Genomic DNA, 19,594 nt, shown 5'->3' on the forward strand with positions numbered 1-19,594 from the left:
GATTGATAAAATGTTTGATCCATAAAGACATTTTAAACATTTTGAATGTACCTTCACAATGACTTCCTCCACGGTCACAGTGCCACTCAGTGGTTGGTTGGGCTGCATTTTAGTTTCCAAGGCAACCGAGCAGGGCCTCAACACCTATTGGACAGAGTCAGACTAATAAGTCAGAGTAGCAGTTCGACCTGCAGGTGAAGATGTGTTGATGTCGCTACCTGCAGGTCAAGATGGATAATAAATGAACACAGAAGGTCGTTACAAGACATTTTTTGTTTCCTTCCAAAGATGCTTGAAAGGAAATATTTGAAAATGAGTTTCTCCAGCAGTTTAACTGGAATAGTTTATGCAGCGAGCAGCAATTTGGAGGAAAGGAGAGATGGATGAACATCTGTCTGCATCTAAGATCTGATGTCAAAACACAAAAAGCTGATCCCTTAAACCCTGTAGAGAACTACATGTAGTCATGTTATCTTACGGTGGTGACAGCCTTGGCATCCTTGTTTTGGATGAAGGGGCAGGCGAGCACTCTCAGCTCCCTCAGATTGGCTCTCATGTTCTGCATCCCGTCCTCTTCGGTCTGCAGGGTGAAGTCACACTGGAAGGAGGCCACAAGGGCAGGGGCATCAGCCTTCATCAGGTTGGCCACAAAAACCACCTCCGGGTCCACCACCACCGCCCGAAGACGAGTCCTCACCATGGAGGCTGCAGACAGAAAAGAGACACGTGTGATGTTTTCTGCAGGTAGGTTTGATCACATCATCACAGTTTAGAAACCCCAGGACTAAAATATCTTCAGCTTTTATTAGACGGGACAGCTGAAGAGAGACTAAATTAAATTTGGGCTTGGCCTTGCATTGGTCTTACTGGTCTTGGCATCGGCTCGAGGTTCGGTGGTCTGTCTCAGCACCAGTCTGTCACTCGTTGCAGAGCTGGTGGGAGGAGTCGGACTCTGCGGCAGCGCCTGCAGGAAGAAATCTGCAACGGCCATCAGGAACTCCACGCTGGCACACAGATAGAGTTTCTGCAGAACAGCCACCACATCCCGTTCTCCAGAGCTCTGTCGATACGTCACATCGATCATCGCCTCAGAGCTCTCCTCGTCTCTCCGACCGACCATCCTGCAGCCACACCCACAAACAAACAGGTGAGTCCATACTGAGAATGAGACTATGATCAATGAAACTGATTGATTTTCCACCTTACGTTACATGAATACAATGAACTGTGAGAGGTGATCTGGCTATTACCGTGATGTCACCCTCTCCATGCCCATCCTCAGGTCGTCCAGTGTGCAGGCAGTCAGGATTGTGGTCAACTCAATGCTGCCGCTGTTCAAGATCCTTCCTGAAGTCTTTAGCAAATGGAGCCTGAACTCGCCCAGTCTGAGGTCCTGCTGGCGCTGGAGGTCTGATGACTGCAGGGAACAGATAACCAATCAAAACGAGAACCTGAACCAGCTGAACTCTTGGACCAATTGGTTCGCGATCAGGATTCATTTAGTTAAGATCAGTAATCAGAGCAGGTCACATAAAGAAAATGTGCTGACTGACCCTTGTTGGATCATTGCGGTACAGAACCAGACCGAGAGACTCAATGTTGAAGTTAAACTTCATTGTCTCCATGGATTCTTCCTCCTCTTCACCACTGCTGACTGGGGCGGGCTTCAAAACATCATCTGAACTCATGAAACAGATCAAGAGAAACATGAAACAATCAGGACCACGGACACAGTCTATAAAGCTAAACCAGGATCCATGTCAGACCTGTGTGGGGGCTTCCAGCTTTGAGCTGCACACTGGCCCCCTGTCTTGGGGCATTGGCCTCCAGACTGCCAGCCTCTTCCAGATTCTCCATCAGGATCCTGAGCAGCACCTTCAAGTCGTCCTGACTCAGTTCCACCTGTAGACACAAGCCCCATTTGGCTTGTTACATATGACTGTGAAATGTCAAATCAAACACTCCTCCGACACTCTGAAAGGTCACAACTCTAAAGTTCAGCAGTTTGAACCTCAAATATCTTGTCTTTGTTCTGTATAGAATTAAATTTAAGCTGAAAATATTTTCTAAATAATTTTTGTCACACAGTGCAGCCTCATCATGCGGCGTAGTGTCATTGTGTTTTTTGAAATGGAGTTGGACATTCACAAATAAACTTCCCACCTCAGACTTCTCAGTCTGTGGCAGGATTTTATGGACGTTAAAGCACGGAGAAAAGTGAGGTTGGCGGATGATGAAGACACAGGCTTTGGTCACCTTACAAAGCACTCTTGTCAGGATTACAGGTGGAAAACAGGTCATATTAAATGAACGTCCAAAGAAACGTTAACAATTCATTTGAGCTCCTGAAACACCTCCTGTAAACAGGCATTTTATTTTCAAGAAGAATTTTGTTTCTTCATGTCAGCCAAAAAAAAAACAGTCACATTCGGATCCTGATGGGAGCATCTACAGTTTATCAGATTACTAAAGACACAAAGGAGACTAATGATGCTACATTTCTTCACCACAGAAGAAGAGTCCTCAGAACAAACGGTATCTTTGGCAGTGAACATTTCAACTGGTTTCAAAAACAAGAACAGACAAATCAGAGTTGATGTGATATTTATAATGAGTCACTCTGAAGGTATATGTTTCATTAACACCTCCTCCACCTTCTCCTTCCCCTCCTCCTCCTCTATCTCTTCCACCTCTTCCTACCATCATGGGCTTCAGGTCTCCATTGATCTCCACAGCGACCATCTTCTTGTACCAGGAAGCTGCCAGGTTCCTCTTTATGTTCAAATGCAGGTTTACTGGTTCCAGCAGCTCAGTGCTGGGTCGACCCGATGTCGGGTCCATATAGGTCCTGATATACCACAGAAAACCAGAGTGGGTAAAGTTATTGCTGGATTATTTTGAGCTGATTCTGGACCAGATCCTTGAATCTTAATCAACTGACCCACCTGGAGAGTTTCAGCTGTGTCAGCTGTACATCCATGTTGTCAATGACGACCGGCAGAGGACATCCATCGACAGGCAGCAGAGAGAAGTTGTTTTCCACTGTGATTAGACCCAGGTCCATCACAAGTGCATCGTAGGAGGTGGAGGACTGAGGGATGATGATTAGTGGAGCCTTTAGTTTGATGTCCATAGACAGACGGAAACTCTTCTGGGCAAAGTCTCGAACACTGGACGCCGCCTTCTCTGCTGCCTGAGCCGTCGCAGCGCTCAGAGCTTCTTTAGCCGCTTGGAAGTTGTTGGTGAAGTTCTGAATGCAAAGATGTAAACAATAAATCAATAAAAAATGTTTTATTGTAGACCTCTTTAGGAAAAAACAACAAATGATCAAAAAAATCAAGATCAATCAATCAAGAATAATTAAAAGTCATCAAATGTCTGGTTTGTATTGAAATGTGTTTACTTATGGTTCCTCCAAAAAAGACTAAGAATATTATTCTAAGAATAATAAAATTTAAACACAAATTAAACCCAAAGAAATAAACAAATCCAAGATGCCTGAACTGGACTAACAATGGTCGCATAAATATGTCACCTGTCACATAATCCAAACAAACTCACCAGCAGGGACATGATGAACTTGTGCAGGTAAACCACCTGGATGCAGCCAACATTCAGCTTCACTCTGCCATCAGTTTTGGACGTGTCGGAATACCCTGCCCCCTCTGTGGCGTTAGGAGTAAGACTCATACTGAAGCTGAACACCTCATCACTCACGATGGAGATGGCCTGAAGGGGTTCAATGAATAGAAAAAATTTGAGGCAGAATGATGTAGTCCAGATTGTTTATGGACAACACTGTGTACTAACTTCATGGTAGGTTCTATAGAGTAATCCTGGACCATCTGATGTATTTTATGGAAGTGTAAGTTTAAAGTAGTCTATGGTAGTCCAAGGTAGTGTTGAGTAGTCCGAGTATGTAGTATGCATTATGTAGTGTATAGTCTGAGTATTCCCGTGGTAGTCTAAGGTACTTCAGGTTAGTCTGAAAAAGTCTAACTTAGTCGGAGAATTTGGCTCGTATAGAGTTGTTCACAGGATCACACTCTTGCTGCATCTTCCCATGATTTCAGTGGTTTCCACCACGTGAAGGTATGTTTAGTGTACAGCATCACATGAACTTTAATCATTATAAGGTGAAAGTTAGGCGTCCCACTTGCATGTGGAGTTTTAACTGCTGTCTGATTTAGGACTTATAATGATAAAGCAAAAACTGTATTCATATCATGTGATGTTGATGATGTTTGGATTTCTATACGCTCTAAAGATTTCATTCATTCAGAAATAGAGAAGTGTTTAGAAAGCCGACAGGAAATAGGTAACCGAATAAAGTTCTCTCTGCTTCTCTTTAACCGTCATTATCGTATTCAGCTAACTGACCTTCCTGTGGATGCTTTTGGGATCAACATTGAGGACGATGAAATCTCTCAGGCGGGCTGATATATGGGTTTGTGGTCCTTGCATCAGCAAAGAGCCATTAATACCTGGAAGATGCATCAAATGGGGTCAATCAGGATTGTTGTGTGTTGATGAAGGACAGCAGACAAACACTCAGCTGTGATTCAGTACCTTGGATCTTAATGTCAGCCATGTTGCAGCTGTGATCACAAACCAGGACATTAAAGGCTCCTAGCGTCATCATCACCTTCAGGTCGATGACCTCACTGTCTGCAGATGACATCAGGCCTGCTGACAGGAAACAGGACAACACATTAAAGAAGGAGACAGATGGTACAGACTTTCAAACCCACAATGCAGTTTGTTTTCACAACACGATAGTTAGTGCGTATTGTACTAACCTGACTTGGCGGACACTGTCTTGTCCTCCATCTTCGGTCTGATCTCTCTCTCAGATGAAACACTGCTAGAGGACAAAGCCGCCGACAGGAAGTTGATGGCTGACAACAGAGCCTCAGTGTGAAGCATGAGGTCGAGAGAAGTGAAGGTCACCTTGAGAGACAAAGAGAGTTTAAATTAACTTTAAATTAATCCATTTTAATAAATGGTGAGTGAAACCTGCAGACTCAAAACACAACAGTTGGCCTGAACACATTCTTTTTAAAGTCTAAAGTGTTATTAACCACCCAGCCAAATTTGAATGATTAAAAATAACAAGTTTTTGAAATTAGTTGTCAAAATCAGGTAAAAATAGGCAGTACTCTCAGCTTCAGGACTGTGGGGGTGTGTCTGCTGACCTTACAGGTGGTCCGACCCAGGCAGGTGTCTCTCGTCCGTGTGCACTGTTACACACGTAAACTCAGATCTGACTACATATATTCCCTGTCATAGCCACAAGCTTCTGCTGCATATAAGAGATGTCCCGTGTCCCATTACCGGTGTAAAGGATTTGTCCTTTAACGTCACATAAAATAAATTTAGAGGACTGCATTCTTCCACTTACGTAACATCGCCAAAATCAGACGCATTGTCTCTCAAGCGGATGCAGAAAAACTAGTCCCGAGCTTTCAGCTATCAGGCTCCTCTTCTGTGGAACAAACTACCATTCTGGGTTCAGGAGGCAGACACGGTCAACACCTTTAAGAGTAGACTGAAGACTTTCCTCTTTGATAGAGCTTATAGTTAGTGCTGGCTCAGGTCATCCCTTAGTGATGCTGCCATAGGATTAGAGTGCCGGGGAACTCCCCCTCCCTCCCCCCTGCTACTGTAATCATTTTGTCAGTCATTGTAATTCATTGTCATTTTATCAGTCATTGTAATTCATTGTCATTTTATCATTCATTGTAATTCATTGTCATTTTATCAGTCATTGTAATTCATTGTCATTTTATCAGTCATTGTGATTCATTGTCATTTTATCAGTCATTGTAATTGTACAATATGTTTGTGTTGATTTGTTCTGTACACTGACATCTATTGCACGTCTGTCCGTCCTGGGAGAGGGATCCCTCCTCTGTGGCTCTTCCTGAGGTTTCTTCCACCTTTTTTCCCTGTTAAAGGTTTTTGTGGGCAAGTTTTTCCTCACTGGAACCGAGGGTCTAAGGACAGAGGGTGTCACTCCCTGTACAGATTGTAAAGCCTCAGAGGAAAATGGACTTTGTGACTTTGGGCTCTACCCTAACGTGATTATGTTAGTACACAATGTAAAATCACGTTACTGTAATTACTGTATTATTTTCATGTTTCCATTAATATGGCCCTTCACAATACACTTCTTCTCTATCACTTCGTTATTTGGGAATTAAAATAAAGTAATGGAGCTGTTGTCACATTCTGGCATCCAGAGAAGATGCATTTTCGGGATGTTGATGGCAGTGTTGCAATTCAAAAATGAAGGGGGGCGGGGTCTCACGCAGTCTCCTTTTAGGACCACCCAAAAAATCGTGGACTGAAAACTGGTGAAAAACTGTTTGAACCTCTAACTCCATATTTCAGTAATGTATCGTTCAAAGTCTTTTCACGTGTTTTCAGCAACTATTTTCCAACATATTTATTGTGTTTTGAAAGAAAATATGAAATTGCATTTACACAGACTTTAAAGAAAACGCAGGCTTTCTTCTTGTCAGATTGAATATGCTTTCAAAACACTCTTTGGAAATTAACTTACAGACCGTTAAAATAAATCCTGTGTCTGTACGTCTGGCAGCGACGGCGTCATTGTTTCCCACACAAACATGAATCGACGGGATCAGAATACTGACTCAAACAGTGAAGTGACAATCAGTGTGTTTTGGATGAACTCACATTAATCATCTGCTCTGTGTTCTTGTAGACAGTGGAGAAGTTTGGGCCAGAGCGGTCAGCCTGAGAAAAGAAAAACAAACAGTAAGTTCAAGAATCTCAAATCTTTCTTCTCTTCTCACAGGTCACATAACAGCAGACCTGAGTGCTGTGTCTCCACAGGTACTCAGATAAAACAGTTAATGATCATCACCTTGAAATACTGGACTTTGAGTAGCTCAGCTCCAGACGTGACCGAAGAGCTAATGAGACACAGCGGCTCACCATTTGAGTCTGAAACCAGAAGTCAGAGACACATGTCAAGAGGCATGACAATCGTCAGAGGCACATGTTTATGTTTGACCACATGTACCTGAAGAGCTGCTGCTTCCTGTCCAAACATGAACTTACACTACAAGACACCTCAGAAAACACAGAAACACAAACTGGATAGCAGAGGAAACTGACCGTTGAACTCCAGGCACTTCATAGTGATCTTGTTGATGTACGTCGTGGCACACATGTCATATTTCCTGACTTTGGTGTCGATGCCCAGGTGAGCGACATGAAAGACCAGGAAAGGGGATTCCTTCTGCTCTCTGGGCTTCTTCAGGGTCAGCAAAACCTTGAAGAGGAAACAGAAAACAGAATCGGAAGAATCAGACAGCTACAGGACGGTCAGCAGAACACACAGACAGTCAACATAATCAACATAATTAATTCATGATCGGACCGGAGCTATAGTCATGTCATCTTTTAGGGTTCTGATGTTTCTCAATCTTCAGGTGCTGGGTTTGGCTTTTGGGTCAACTGAGCTGTGACCTTTTCTACATTCATACACTTGGATCAGAAAAGTCTAAATCAGGTTTCGTACCTCTTTTATTTCAAAGTTCAGGAGAACATTTATCGTGTTTTCGGTTAGACCTCCATTGGTGGCAGACCCTGTCTGTAATGACGCCACCTCCACCTGCTGCTCAGCAAGTTCTGCCTTCTCTGAGGAGGGAAACACATCATTAAAAAACAGGTTTGTGAGTCTGCAGGTCTTTTATGACCTGTTCAATAAAGGTGAGTCCTGATTTTCCATCATGCTCATTGGAGTTAGGTTACCTTGAGCGACCTGTCTTTTGATGTCCATGGTGTGCTCTTTACTCCCCTCCCCGATATTCTCCACCAGGATCTTCATCAGCACGCCAAAGTCTTCCTCACCCAGACTCATCTGATAAACACATGACACAGTTTCCTATTTTATTCTGCAAAACACTTCAGCCGCAGTTTAAACAACAACAACAACAACCATGTGAGACATACATTAAGGGACTGAAGGACTCCCTGGACCTGGACTCCGGGGATCTTGGTGAACCAGGAAGCAGCCAGGTTCCTGGTGACAAGCAGCTCTAAGTTGATTGGTTGGAGGATCTCGATGTCTGGCTGAATAGAGTCTTGCTTCATCGTGGTTCTAAAAACACATTTATTCATCGTGTTTGAATGCAGCACAGAAACTGAAGTTCACTTTGTCCTTTTCACAGTTACTCAATTCATTACTGAAATAAAGTTTAATCATTCTTTTTCCCAGCGTATTGTCTATACAGTGGAGTAGCAGGGTTTTCTGCCCTGACAGAGTGTTCATGCACTGAGTGAAGATGATTAACCGTCAGAGTTTTTTGATACCTGGAGAGTTTCAGCTGTGTCAGCTTCACTTCCATCTTCTCCACTACCGCCGGCAGAGAGAAACCTTCAGCTGGCAGCAAAGAGAAGCTGTTTCCCACCGTGATCAGACCAAGATCCACCACTACGGCATTATGGGAAGTGGAGGACTGAGGGACGATGATGAGTGGAGCCTTCAGTTTGATGTCCATGGACAGACGGAAACTCTTCTGGGCCAAGCCACGAACACTGGATGCCGCCTTCTCTGCTGCCTGAGCCGTCGCAGCGCTCAGAGCTTCTTTAGCCGTCTGGAAGTTATCAACGAACATCTGAAGAAGAAAAACACTCATGAGTGAGACGACATCATCACGCATCAAATGACCAAGACTGAGACAGAATCGCCATGAAGGAGCCGATGTGACGCATTCACTGCCTGGACACAGCATCCGGGCATTTCTGTTTCAGAAACCTGAGTCTGATGAACATCCATCTGTTTGTTAATATTAAAAATATCATGAAATAATATTAAATATAGAATAACTCAAACTTCTCAGTCTGAATAAATCTCTGCTGTCAACCTTCAATCAATAGTTATAGAATAATTATGATCAAAGGTTCAAACGATCAAATTAGAAGTTTTTGAAACAAAAATCCAGAAGGAGGGAAGTGATGTCTCACAGGCAGAGGTCATGTGACCGACAAGGGGCGGGGCTGTAATGATGAGTGACAGCTGAGTTGCAAAGCATTTATGGAGGACTTGAGAAATTAAAAAAGAATGAGTTCATTTTTTTCTGTTTGTCATCTCGCTTCATTAACCCGAGTCCACAACTGACAATCAGACGTGGGGTGGAGGACTCGAGTTAACCCAGGTGAGTCCTGCTGATGATATTTAAGGTGGACTGAAGGTGCAGCGGAGCACTGAGTGAAAAGAAATGAGAAGGTTTGATGCTGGAAGCTGTACCTCATCAGCAGACGAATACTGAAAGCTAAAAGAAGCCTGAAAGAACAAAAGACATCAAAAACACAAAACATGAGAGACAGGAAGACCAGAAAGATGAGAGACGGGGGAAAGACTAGGGACAGACAGAAAGACTAGAGACAGACAGAAAGACTAGAGACGGACAGAAAGACTAGAGACGGACAGAAAGACTAGAGACAGACAGAAAGTCTAGAAACGGACAGAAAGACTAGAAACGGACAGAAAGACTAGAAACGGACAGAAAGACTAGAGGCAGACAGAAAGACTAAAGACAGAAACACAAGAGAGAGACAGAAACATGAGAGAGAGACAGAAAGACTAGAAATGGACAGAAAGATGAGAGACAGGGGAAAGACTAGGGACGGACAGAAAGACTAGAGACTGACAGAAAGACTAGAGACGGACTGAAAGACTAGAGACAGACAGAAAGACTAGAAATGGACAGAAAGACTAGAGACAGACAGAAAGACTAGAAACGGACAGAAAGACTAGAGGCAGACAGAAAGACTAAAGACAGAAACACAAGAGAGAGACAGAAACACGAGAGAGAGACAGAAAGACGAAAGAGACAGACAGAAAGACTAGAGACAGACAGAAACATCAGAGACAGGCAGAAAGACTAGAGACAGACAGAAACATCAGACACAGACAGAAAGACGAGAGACAGACAGAAACACGAGAGACAGACAGAAAGACTAGAGACAGACAGAAACATGAGAGACAGACAGAAACATCAGAGACAGACAGAAAGACTAGAGACAGACAGAAACATCAGAGACATACAGAAAGACTAGAGACAGACAGAAAGACTAGAGACAGACAGAAACATCAGAGACAGACAGAAAGACTAGAGACAGACAGAAAGACTAGAGACAGACAGAAACATCAGAGACAGACAGAAAGACTAGAGACAGACAGAAAGACTAGAGACAGACAGAAACATCAGAGACATACAGAAAGACTAGAGACAGACAGAAAGACTAGAGACAGACAGAAACATCAGAGACAGACAGAAAGACTAGAGACAGACAGAAAGACTAGAGACAGACAGAAACATCAGAGACAGACAGAAAGAATAGAGACAGACAGAAAGACTAGAGACAGACAGAAACATGAAAGACAGACAGAAACATCAGAGACAGACAGAAAGACTAGAGACTGACAGAAAGACGAGAGACAGACAGAAAGACTAGAGACAGACAGAAACATCAGAGACAGACAGAAAGACGAGAGACAGAAAGGAAAACCATGCAACAGGAAACAGTTTTAAAGTCTTCAAAAGTAGACGTTCTAAAATGATTCACAGTCTGAGTAGAAACTGAAATATAGATCAGATGTTTCAAACACACTGATGGTGACATCCAGCCGTGTTAGAAACATGTATGTTCATATTAACACGTGTGTCAGATCTGACCAGCAGTGACATGAAGAACTTGTGCAGGTAGACGATCTGGATGCAGCCCAGACGCATTGTGACCTTCCCGTCCACCTTCGACATGTCGCCATAACCCTTGCCCTCCGTCGCCCCTGGAAACAAGGACAGTTTGAAGCTGAACACCTCCTCACCCACGATGGACACCGCCTGCAGGAGGACAAAACATCAGGTCCAGGTCGTGTTAGTTCTGATAACACTGATCCTGGGTCATCAAACTGTTTCAACTGTTCTGGGTCTCTGTGTTGTGTTCAGACCTTTCTGTGGACAGTTTGGGGGTTGACATCTGTGACCACAATGTCTCGAAGTCGAGCGAACATCTCCGTCTCCTTCGCCTGCACCAACACAGACGCATCGATTCCTGCAGGGCGACGACACGTTTAATGAGCTGTCACACATTTTGTGCCCTCACACAGTTCAAACTGGACCACATGGCGTACCTTGGACTCTGATGTCAGCAATGCTGTGGCAGTCGTCACACACCTCCATGTGGAAACAACCCAACATGGCGAACAGCTTAAAGCTGAACACGCCACCATCTTTGGCTTCTTTAAACACTGCAGAGGGAGCAGAGACACCACAGGTCAAAGACACACCTGTGATTTCCTGTGATCAACTGAGACTCTTCAGATGTGACATACTGACACACCTGTGAGTCCAGACTCACCTGTCCGGCTTTGTCTGGTCTTGTCCGCCTGTTTTTTGATGTCTCGGTCACGGGCAGCGGCGAGTTCTGGTGGCACAATGCTGCTCAGGTAGTTGATGGTTGACAACAGAGCTTTAGTGTGAAGGAGAAAGTCCAGAGAGGAAAACTCCACCTGAAACAGACAGATCACCTGTGATCACCTGTGATCCTAATAATCTATCTAACATATCTTTGGAAAATGTGAACTTTTTATGGTCGTTAACCACTGTTGCTATGGAAACCTCCTCCACCCACCTTCAGTGTTTGCTCTGTGTTGTTGAACAGAGTCTGGAAGCTTGGGCCGCTGGGGTCCGCCTGCAGGACCACAGACAGAAACAAGTCCTCATCTGGATCACGTGTTCAGAACAGTAGTGTAACATTTTTACGTTAACCATCCTGTATGGGCCAAGCTTTCTGTGCAATAAGAATCTGGACACTCTTCTTCTTTCTTTGTGCAATAACCCCATCAATCGTTTAAGTGCAATATTTTAATTAACTGTTAATCTAAGTCTGACATATACAGTCCTCTATATGTTCTATATGCATCCTCCATACAGCTCTCTACATTTATTTTATCTTGATCCTATTTTACTTGAATTTGACTTTATATATTTAGTTAGAGTTTACTGCTTACTGTTAAGAGTTTATTGTCTACTGTTTACTTTATATATTTAGATAAGAGTCTATTGTTTATCTTATATTGTATTCTTTTTCACTGTATGCTACTATCAATAAAGTGCAGTCGAAGTCTAAGTCAGTAAACATTAACTTCCTGTCACTCCCTGAACTCCTCCATCATGTTTAACCGTCCAAACCTCCCAGTGTCATGTTAGATCAAACATATTACATAAGTTTGTTTAATATATTTGAATTTATTATTATTTCTGTTGTTCATATCGGCTGTTTGTTATTTGAGGAGGAAAAAATTATCATTTGGGGTTTAAAATTCATCTTAAAAATCACCATTTTGTGATGAAACTCATCAGATCTGAGTCTGTTTGCTCACCTTGATGAACTCCACCTTCAGCAGGTTGGAGCTCTGCTGCTCTGAGGAACTGATCAGGTGGAGAGGACGACTTCTGCCATCTGAGGACAAACCACATTGAACCAAATTAGTCAGGGTTAGTGTAATCACACGAAGCAGAAAAATGGATGAACGGTGAGCCTTAGAGGCAGTTTGGACGATGTTCTGCTGGGAAACCTTAGGTTCTGCTGTTCATGTGGATTTTCCTTTGATGCATACCTTCTACCTAAGCATGTTCTCATCAGTCAGATTTACAGGAAGTTACCGGGTATGTCGCAGTAGTCAAGTGTGACTCTGCGCAGGTATGAGGTGACGTTCAGGTCGAAGCTCCGCTTCTTCCCTTCAGCTCCCAGCTGACAGACACTGAAGGACAAAATGGTCTTCTCCTGGTCCACCTGCCGGGTCAGCTCCAACAGCACCTGGACACACCACAAACACATATTGGTCTCACATGGACTCCACCTCCTCCCCCACATGACCTGACCAGAGAGAAACAAACAAACCTCTTTGACTTCAAACTTGAAGTGAAGGTCGGTAAGTTCCTCGAGAGCTGAACGCTGGTGCTCCTCATCAATCGACTTCTCACTGGTGTCTTCATCTGAATCTGAAACAGACGGACTGTTTCACCACTGACACAAATACAGAAACATCTGAGACGGCCAATCAAAGAGCAGGGAGCACCCACCTGTTTCCATGGTGTCGAGGAGTACAGGGTGAAGACTGAGTGCTTGAGGTCTGGCCTCCACCAACGACAGAACCTACAGCAGGAAACACCTAAATATGGTGACTACAGTCCTACACATACATGATAACTCCCCCGTACGCCCGACACTTTCTCCTTCAATACAAACATTGTCGTCACTGTCACTCTGCACACTGAAAACTTCCACCATCATTAGTGCTACATCTAACTTCAGACACTTCTTCAGATACTTTGGGTCTGCTGTAGCTCAGGAGGTAGGGCGGATCGTCCACTAATCACATGATCAGTGGTTCGATACCCAGCTCCTCCAGTCTGAGTGTCCTCAGTGTGTGAATGTGTATGAATGCTTAGCTCCTGAAACTGATGAGCAGTTTGCACCTTGCAGCTAATGCCATCAGTGTATGAATGTGCGTGAATGTGTGAATGAGATATATAGTTTAAAAAGTGCTTTGAGTGGTCGGAAGACTAGAAAGGAGATATATAAGTACAGTTACAAGTATAGTATAGTATACAAGTATACTCTGCATACTTCTTGGTGTAGTGCTCACCATCCTCAGCTTCCTGTTGTTCCCCTAAATTTCACTTCATGCTTCCTCAAATTTCACCCGTCACTTGTATGAAATGTCACAGTGACACTTTTACTTCCTAAATGTTTCAGGTATTTCAGTCCGGACTGTACCAACTGTACCTTCTCTGTGGGGGTGGATGGGGAGGAGCCCATGTTGGGCAGTGGGATGCTGTCAACGAGCTCCAGAACGTTCTGGATCTTCTGGTCCGAGATTTTAACGTGCAGCAGCGGGAGCTCCCCCAACACCTTGAATCTAAAGCACAAACACATCCAACACTGACATAACACGTACAGGTGAGTTAACAGCAGAATCAGCAGAGAGATCAGAGACCTGACCATAGGTAAGACTCATACCTGGGCATCCTGGCATCCTTCTCCACCATACACTTGGCCAGCTGGACCGTGAAGTCCATCGGTTGGAGGATGTGTTGAACGGACGAACCTTGCAGCCGAGCAGACTTCCATGCCTCACCTGGAATTTAGTTTAAATATTCAGGTGGTTCTGTGGATGTTGAGTTGAGTTGTACATATGTTGTGTGTGTGAGTTGAGTACCTGACTTGCTGTAGAGCACCTGGACTCTTCGTAGCTCCACGTTGTACCTCTCATAGGCTCGATCCATGATTTCCTCCAGAGAGGAGAAGGAGGACGAAGACGAACTGAGATGGGACTGCTCGACACTGTTAAACTACAAACAGACACGTGTTCGCGTGTGTTTGACAAACACAAAACAGTAACAAAAAATTCAAAGACACCATGTGAAGACATATAAATAAAACAATACTTTGTCTCAATCTGTAGTTCAAACTGAGTTTATGAAACTAAGAATTTACCTGTAAGCTGCCAAAGTCCACAATAATGAGATCTGACATACTGCTATAGAAACCGGACTTTGGTACCAGCAGGTAGGACGGCTTCAAGTCGATCCTCAGGTTCAGGACCTTCCTGGTCTCAATGATATGAGACAAACCTGCAGAGATAAGAGTTCATCAGGGACCAGATGAGGACCAGTACTCAGCTGTAGACTTGGGGTTAGTTAGACTCAGCTGTATTTAGACTCAGTGTTAGACAGGGTTTCAGGTGTTTCAGGTAAACCTGATCCTGAGTCAGGACTTACCTGCAGCAGTTTTGTCTTTGATCTCCTCCAGTTTGGAGAGCGTGGCCGAGGTCAGGACTTCCAGATCAACACCTTTCCCAGACTTAAAGAAATCCATCAGACTATTCACGGTGAGCTGGAGGACAAACACTCACTTTATTATTTGTTCTTAGAGGTAAATCCAGATCCAGGTCAAGATCCAGAACAGACTGATAAAAATGATCTGGTGTGGGCTCAGATCATAGTTCATCTTTACCGCGTCATAGATTATCTCGATGGGCTGAGAACGGACCGTGAGCAGCTGGTCAGCGGCGTTGCCCTCAGGGTTCAGTTCGAACACAACACTGAGCAGAGAAGAAGAAGAGTCTCCCACTGAGGCGATGAGGGAAGGTACCGCGCCCTGCTGCTGTAGACCCGTAACAAACCAGTGCTGCAATGCTGCCTCCACCCTGCAGGGGGACATTATTCAGCTTGTTCATGAGACACACAGACAGAGATCAAACCTGTGACATGATCTTGGGGGTGTCACCTGAAAGCCTGAGCTCCAGGTCTCTGAGATATTTTGGTGCTGAGATCGATCATCTGGACTTTGAGGATCTCTGGAATTTCCGGCAGCTCTCGAACTGTCACCGAGGTCCTGAACAGCTGGAAGGTGACGACCACAGCGACGTACTAAAGGTCAGAACAAATACCACGCTGATGGTTAGAGTCTGAACATGAACACTTTGTCCTGATGGCAGCGCTGCAGGACACAAGGCTCCACCTTCAGCAGAGCATGAAGGTGTCAACAGCAGGTGTGCTCACCTGTTTGGGTAATGTCAAGTTGTGAGAGCTGCCACTGTAACCGATGGCAGTGTAGAGTTTCTCCTTTTCCTCAGCCGTCATGAGATCGTCCAGACCAGAACCAGAACCTAAATCAGAAAAAAATATTAGATCACGTTATCTTCTCAACACCTGTCAGAGACAGTTGAACATTTGTTGGAGTCACCTTGACACCTGTCAGTGTTACCTGAACACCTGTCAGTGTTACCTGAACACCTGTCAGTGTTACCTGAACATCTGTCAGTGTTACCTGAACACCTGTCAGTGTTACCTGAACATCTGTCAGTGTCACCAGTGTCACCTGAACACCTGTCAGTGTCACCTGAACACCTGTCAGTGTTACCTGAACACCTGTCAGTGTCACCTGAACACCTGTCAGTGTCACCAGTGTCACCTGAACACCTGTCAGTGTTACCTGTACAGCTGTCAGTGTTACCTGAACACCTGTCAGTGTTACCTGAACATCTGTCAGTGTTACCTGAACACCTGTCAGTGTTACCTGAACACCTGTCAGTGTCACCAGTGTCACCTGAACACCTGTCAGTGTCACCTGAACACCTGTCAGTGTTACCTGAACACCTGTCAGTGTTACCTGAACACCTGTCAGTGTCACCAGTGTCACCTGAACACCTGTCAGTGTCACCTGAACACCTGCCAGTGTTACCTGAACACCTGTCAGTGTTACCTGAACACCTGTCAGTGTCACCAGTGTCACCTGAACACCTGCCAGTGTCACCTGAACACCTGTCAGTGTTACCTGAACACCTGTCAGTGTCACCAGTGTCACCTGAACACCTGTCAGTGTCACCTGAACACCTGCCAGTGTTACCTGAACACCTGTCAGTGTTACCTGAACACCTGTCAGTGTCACCAGTGTCACCTGAACACCTGTCAGTGTTACCTGAACACCTGTCAGTGTTACCTGAACACCTGTCAGTGTTACCTGAACACCTGTCAGTGTCACCTGAACACCTGTCAGTGTCACCAGTGTCACCTGAACACCTGTCAGTGTTACCTGTACAGCTGTCAGTGTTACCTGAACACCTGTCAGTGTTACCTGAACATCTGTCAGTGTTACCTGAACACCTGTCAGTGTCACCAGTGTCACCTGAACACCTGCCAGTGTCACCTGAACGCCTGTCAGTGTTACCTGAACACCTGTCAGTGTCACCAGTGTCACCTGAACACCTGTCAGTGTTACCTGAACACCTGTCAGTGTTACCTGTACAGCTGTCAGTGTCACCAGTGTCACCTGAACACCTGCCAGTGTTACCTGAACACCTGTCAGTGTTACCTGTACAGCTGTCAGTGTTACCTGAACACCTGTCAGTGTCACCTGAACACCTGTCAGTGTTACCTGAACGCTGTTAAACTTACCCTCTGTGTCTTTGCTATCCTGTAGGCCGTGCTCCTCCTTCTTGGCCTTTTTACCAAAGAAGCTGCTGAAGAAACCACCTCCTCCTCCCTGCTTCGGTCCCCCCGCAGCCTTCTTCCCGATGACCTTCTGCCCCGACCGGATCACCTGGACGAGAAACAGGAGATGGTTGTGTTTGGAACTAGACTGTTCTGTGTCCACAGAAAACCTTCATCACAGTCTTCATCATGTTTACCTCCATTTGGGCCTGCTGCCGGGCCAATGTGATGTTGAAGACGTCCAAAACTTTCTCCAGATCCTGGTGGAAACAAACAGTCAGCATGGTACAAACTGTCACCAGACTCAGCTCTACCAGCTCCACTGGGTCTTTGTGTTGGTGTATGTTCTTTCACATATTTGTAAAAAACATTTTACTTCTACGGTCACTTTATATTTTTAATATAGTTTATAGTTGTATAAAACATTTATATTTCTAGTTACTTTCTATTTTTTATATATTTTTTTAATACAGACGTTTAGCATGGGTTAACTTAACACAGTTACAGTATATTTATTGTGACGGAGCAGCTCCGTCAAAATAAATATACTGTAACTGTGTATCTATCCATCCATCCATCCATCCATCCATCTATCCATCTGTCAGGCTCTTTCAGTCAGTCAGCAGCACCTGGATGTGTCGCTCTGTGTCCTGGTTCGGCTTGTTCTGGCTCAGTAGTTTGGTCCTATAGGCCGTCTTGTAGGCCTTTAGGTTCTCCCTGTGCTTTCTGATGTTGGACCAGGACCACATTTTACTGAAGCGTCTGATGTGGACCTCGAGGATGCTGTTGAAAGCATACCTCCACCTGGCATAGGCAGGGAAAACAAACGATTTTACCAGAAATACCTGAAAACTGCTCAGACCTGTTTCAAAGTGAAGTTCTAAAACCAGATTCTCAACTGACCAGAGTTTGACACTGCTGTGGACAGAGACATCAGGCCTGAACTTCCTGTAGGGGGCGTTCCTCACCATGCAGTCAACAGACTCCAACAGCTCCACCATGGTCAGATACTGCAGGGAGCCACAACACAGGGGACCACAACACATTAAAAAGCCTGCACAGTGCTCAGGTGTATTTCTGAAAACTTGAGTTCACATCTACAGTCCTGAGTGTCTGTCTCACCCCTCTGTCTCCCATCTGTGTCACATGTTACCTACCTGTGGTTTAGTCATCTCTATAGCGATGTTCTGAACCTCCAGGTGAAGGTTTACCTTTGGAGCTTTCAATTCCAGCTCAGCGTTCGGGTTGATGCACATTTTAGCCGAGGCGAAGATCGGCTTAAAAACTACAGACCGACAAAGTAAACAATCAGAGAAGAGCTTATAGTGAGAAAATAAGCAATAATCAATAATAATAATAATCAATACATAATATCATTGATTTGTCATTTTATCTTAAACATCTAGTCTGAAACACCTAAAGTCTTGACACATCTAGAGTCAGTAAATAAAGAGAACTTACTGTACTGATAATGGGGTTCCTGATTCTTACTGCTGATCCCAGACTTTAACTGATCCTGTAGGACAAACAGAAGAAGAGTCAAAACATGAAAACTCATCTTTAAAGACCTTTTTATCTTTAACAACTATTGTTGACATCCTAAATGTGTCATAAGATCTTAAAAACAAAAATAACAGCATGTTTCCTTATTGACTGATTTCATTAATTGAAAAAATGGGATCTTGAACATGATGACACAAATTGAATATTAAAACCAATAATATGTCAAAATGAAGTAAAGTACACAATAAACACTATATCACATACACATACACACACACTATATTACGTTATATCAGATCATGATATAATTTTAATGGAGAGAAGGAATAGTGTGTTCATTCATTTCTCATGTTTCTGTTTGTTCTCTGATGTCATAACAGCATCGACTCACTACAATGTCTTCCCATGATCCTTTGTAGAAGATCGGACTGTTGACGTTCCAGTAAGCACAGAGACACTCCAGATTCCCGAGCTGAAACAAACAAACACGTAAATGAACCAGTCACAAAGACGGATTGTGCGTGTAAGGTAAAGTTAGTGTTTTTGTGGGGCGGTGTTTAGCTCAGCTGGTAGAGGAGCCGCCCCATGTGCGAAGGCTAAGTCCTCGCTGTGGAAGCCCAGGGTTCAAATCCGACCGAAGATTAACAAGTTCAACAAGTAATGACAGGTATTAACAGTAAACAGGTGAGTAACAACAGCAAACAGATGAGTAACGACAGTAAACAGGTGAGTAACGACAGTAAACAGATGAGTAGCAACAGTAAACAGATGAGTAACGACAGCAAACAGATGAGTAACGACAGTAAACAGGTGACTAACGACAGTAAACAGATGAGTAACGACAGTAAACAGGTGAGTAGCAACAGTAAACAGATGAGTAACGACAGTAAACAGGTGACTAACGACAGTAAACAGGTGAGTAATGACAGTAAACAGATGAGTAACGACAGTAAACAGATGAGTAGCAACAGTAAACAGGTGAGTAACAACAGTAAACAGATGAGTAGCAACAGTAAACAGATGAGTAACAACAGTAAACAGATGAGTAA

General features: G+C 44.1%; 1 protein-coding gene across 8 annotated transcripts in view; it reads right to left on the reverse strand.

Annotated features, from left to right (window-relative positions):
• Positions 1 to 19,594, reverse strand: part of vps13c (vacuolar protein sorting 13 homolog C) — a 54,730-nt gene that overhangs the window by 21,052 nt on the left and 14,084 nt on the right. For 5 of the 8 annotated variants that reach the window (XR_003463661.1, XM_027287444.1, XM_027287442.1 and 2 more), the window contains 43 exons: positions 18,937 to 19,017; positions 18,504 to 18,558; positions 18,200 to 18,327; positions 17,946 to 18,052; positions 17,672 to 17,846; positions 17,240 to 17,302; positions 17,007 to 17,151; positions 15,612 to 15,718; positions 15,337 to 15,479; positions 15,064 to 15,256; positions 14,829 to 14,943; positions 14,545 to 14,681; positions 14,267 to 14,399; positions 14,068 to 14,185; positions 13,834 to 13,966; positions 13,128 to 13,200; positions 12,946 to 13,046; positions 12,708 to 12,861; positions 12,425 to 12,504; positions 11,674 to 11,733; positions 11,401 to 11,551; positions 11,174 to 11,290; positions 10,991 to 11,094; positions 10,716 to 10,883; positions 8,347 to 8,651; positions 7,987 to 8,134; positions 7,786 to 7,894; positions 7,553 to 7,671; positions 7,147 to 7,303; positions 6,893 to 6,972; positions 6,703 to 6,762; positions 4,800 to 4,950; positions 4,570 to 4,689; positions 4,381 to 4,484; positions 3,562 to 3,729; positions 2,946 to 3,250; positions 2,701 to 2,848; positions 1,767 to 1,902; positions 1,554 to 1,678; positions 1,251 to 1,417; positions 868 to 1,121; positions 479 to 705; positions 52 to 144 (listed from right to left, as the gene is read on the reverse strand). Coding sequence is in view for 7 of the 8 variants with exons in the window: in XM_027287444.1 (XP_027143245.1) it covers positions 52 to 144; positions 479 to 705; positions 868 to 1,121; positions 1,251 to 1,417; positions 1,554 to 1,678; positions 1,767 to 1,902; positions 2,701 to 2,848; positions 2,946 to 3,250; positions 3,562 to 3,729; positions 4,381 to 4,484; positions 4,570 to 4,689; positions 4,800 to 4,950; positions 6,703 to 6,762; positions 6,893 to 6,972; positions 7,147 to 7,303; positions 7,553 to 7,671; positions 7,786 to 7,894; positions 7,987 to 8,134; positions 8,347 to 8,651; positions 10,716 to 10,883; positions 10,991 to 11,094; positions 11,174 to 11,290; positions 11,401 to 11,551; positions 11,674 to 11,733; positions 12,425 to 12,504; positions 12,708 to 12,861; positions 12,946 to 13,046; positions 13,128 to 13,200; positions 13,834 to 13,966; positions 14,068 to 14,185; positions 14,267 to 14,399; positions 14,545 to 14,681; positions 14,829 to 14,943; positions 15,064 to 15,256; positions 15,337 to 15,479; positions 15,612 to 15,718; positions 17,007 to 17,151; positions 17,240 to 17,302; positions 17,672 to 17,846; positions 17,946 to 18,052; positions 18,200 to 18,327; positions 18,504 to 18,558; positions 18,937 to 19,017 (5,817 nt within the window). In the remaining variant the exon portion in view is untranslated. Of the gene's footprint in view, positions 1 to 51; positions 145 to 478; positions 706 to 867; positions 1,122 to 1,250; positions 1,418 to 1,553; positions 1,679 to 1,766; positions 1,903 to 2,700; positions 2,849 to 2,945; positions 3,251 to 3,561; positions 3,730 to 4,380; positions 4,485 to 4,569; positions 4,690 to 4,799; positions 4,951 to 6,702; positions 6,763 to 6,892; positions 6,973 to 7,146; positions 7,304 to 7,552; positions 7,672 to 7,785; positions 7,895 to 7,986; positions 8,135 to 8,346; positions 8,652 to 10,715; positions 10,884 to 10,990; positions 11,095 to 11,173; positions 11,291 to 11,400; positions 11,552 to 11,673; positions 11,734 to 12,424; positions 12,505 to 12,707; positions 12,862 to 12,945; positions 13,047 to 13,127; positions 13,201 to 13,833; positions 13,990 to 14,067; positions 14,186 to 14,266; positions 14,400 to 14,544; positions 14,682 to 14,828; positions 14,944 to 15,063; positions 15,257 to 15,336; positions 15,480 to 15,611; positions 15,719 to 17,006; positions 17,152 to 17,239; positions 17,303 to 17,671; positions 17,847 to 17,945; positions 18,053 to 18,199; positions 18,328 to 18,503; positions 18,559 to 18,936; positions 19,018 to 19,594 lie in introns of those variants that run through there. The other 3 variants (XM_027287448.1, XM_027287443.1, XM_027287447.1) reach the window with 2 other exon arrangements.

This window comes from Larimichthys crocea, chromosome XIII, assembly GCF_000972845.2.
Source record: "Larimichthys crocea isolate SSNF chromosome XIII, L_crocea_2.0, whole genome shotgun sequence".
Classification (NCBI taxonomy): Eukaryota; Metazoa; Chordata; class Actinopteri; family Sciaenidae; genus Larimichthys; species Larimichthys crocea.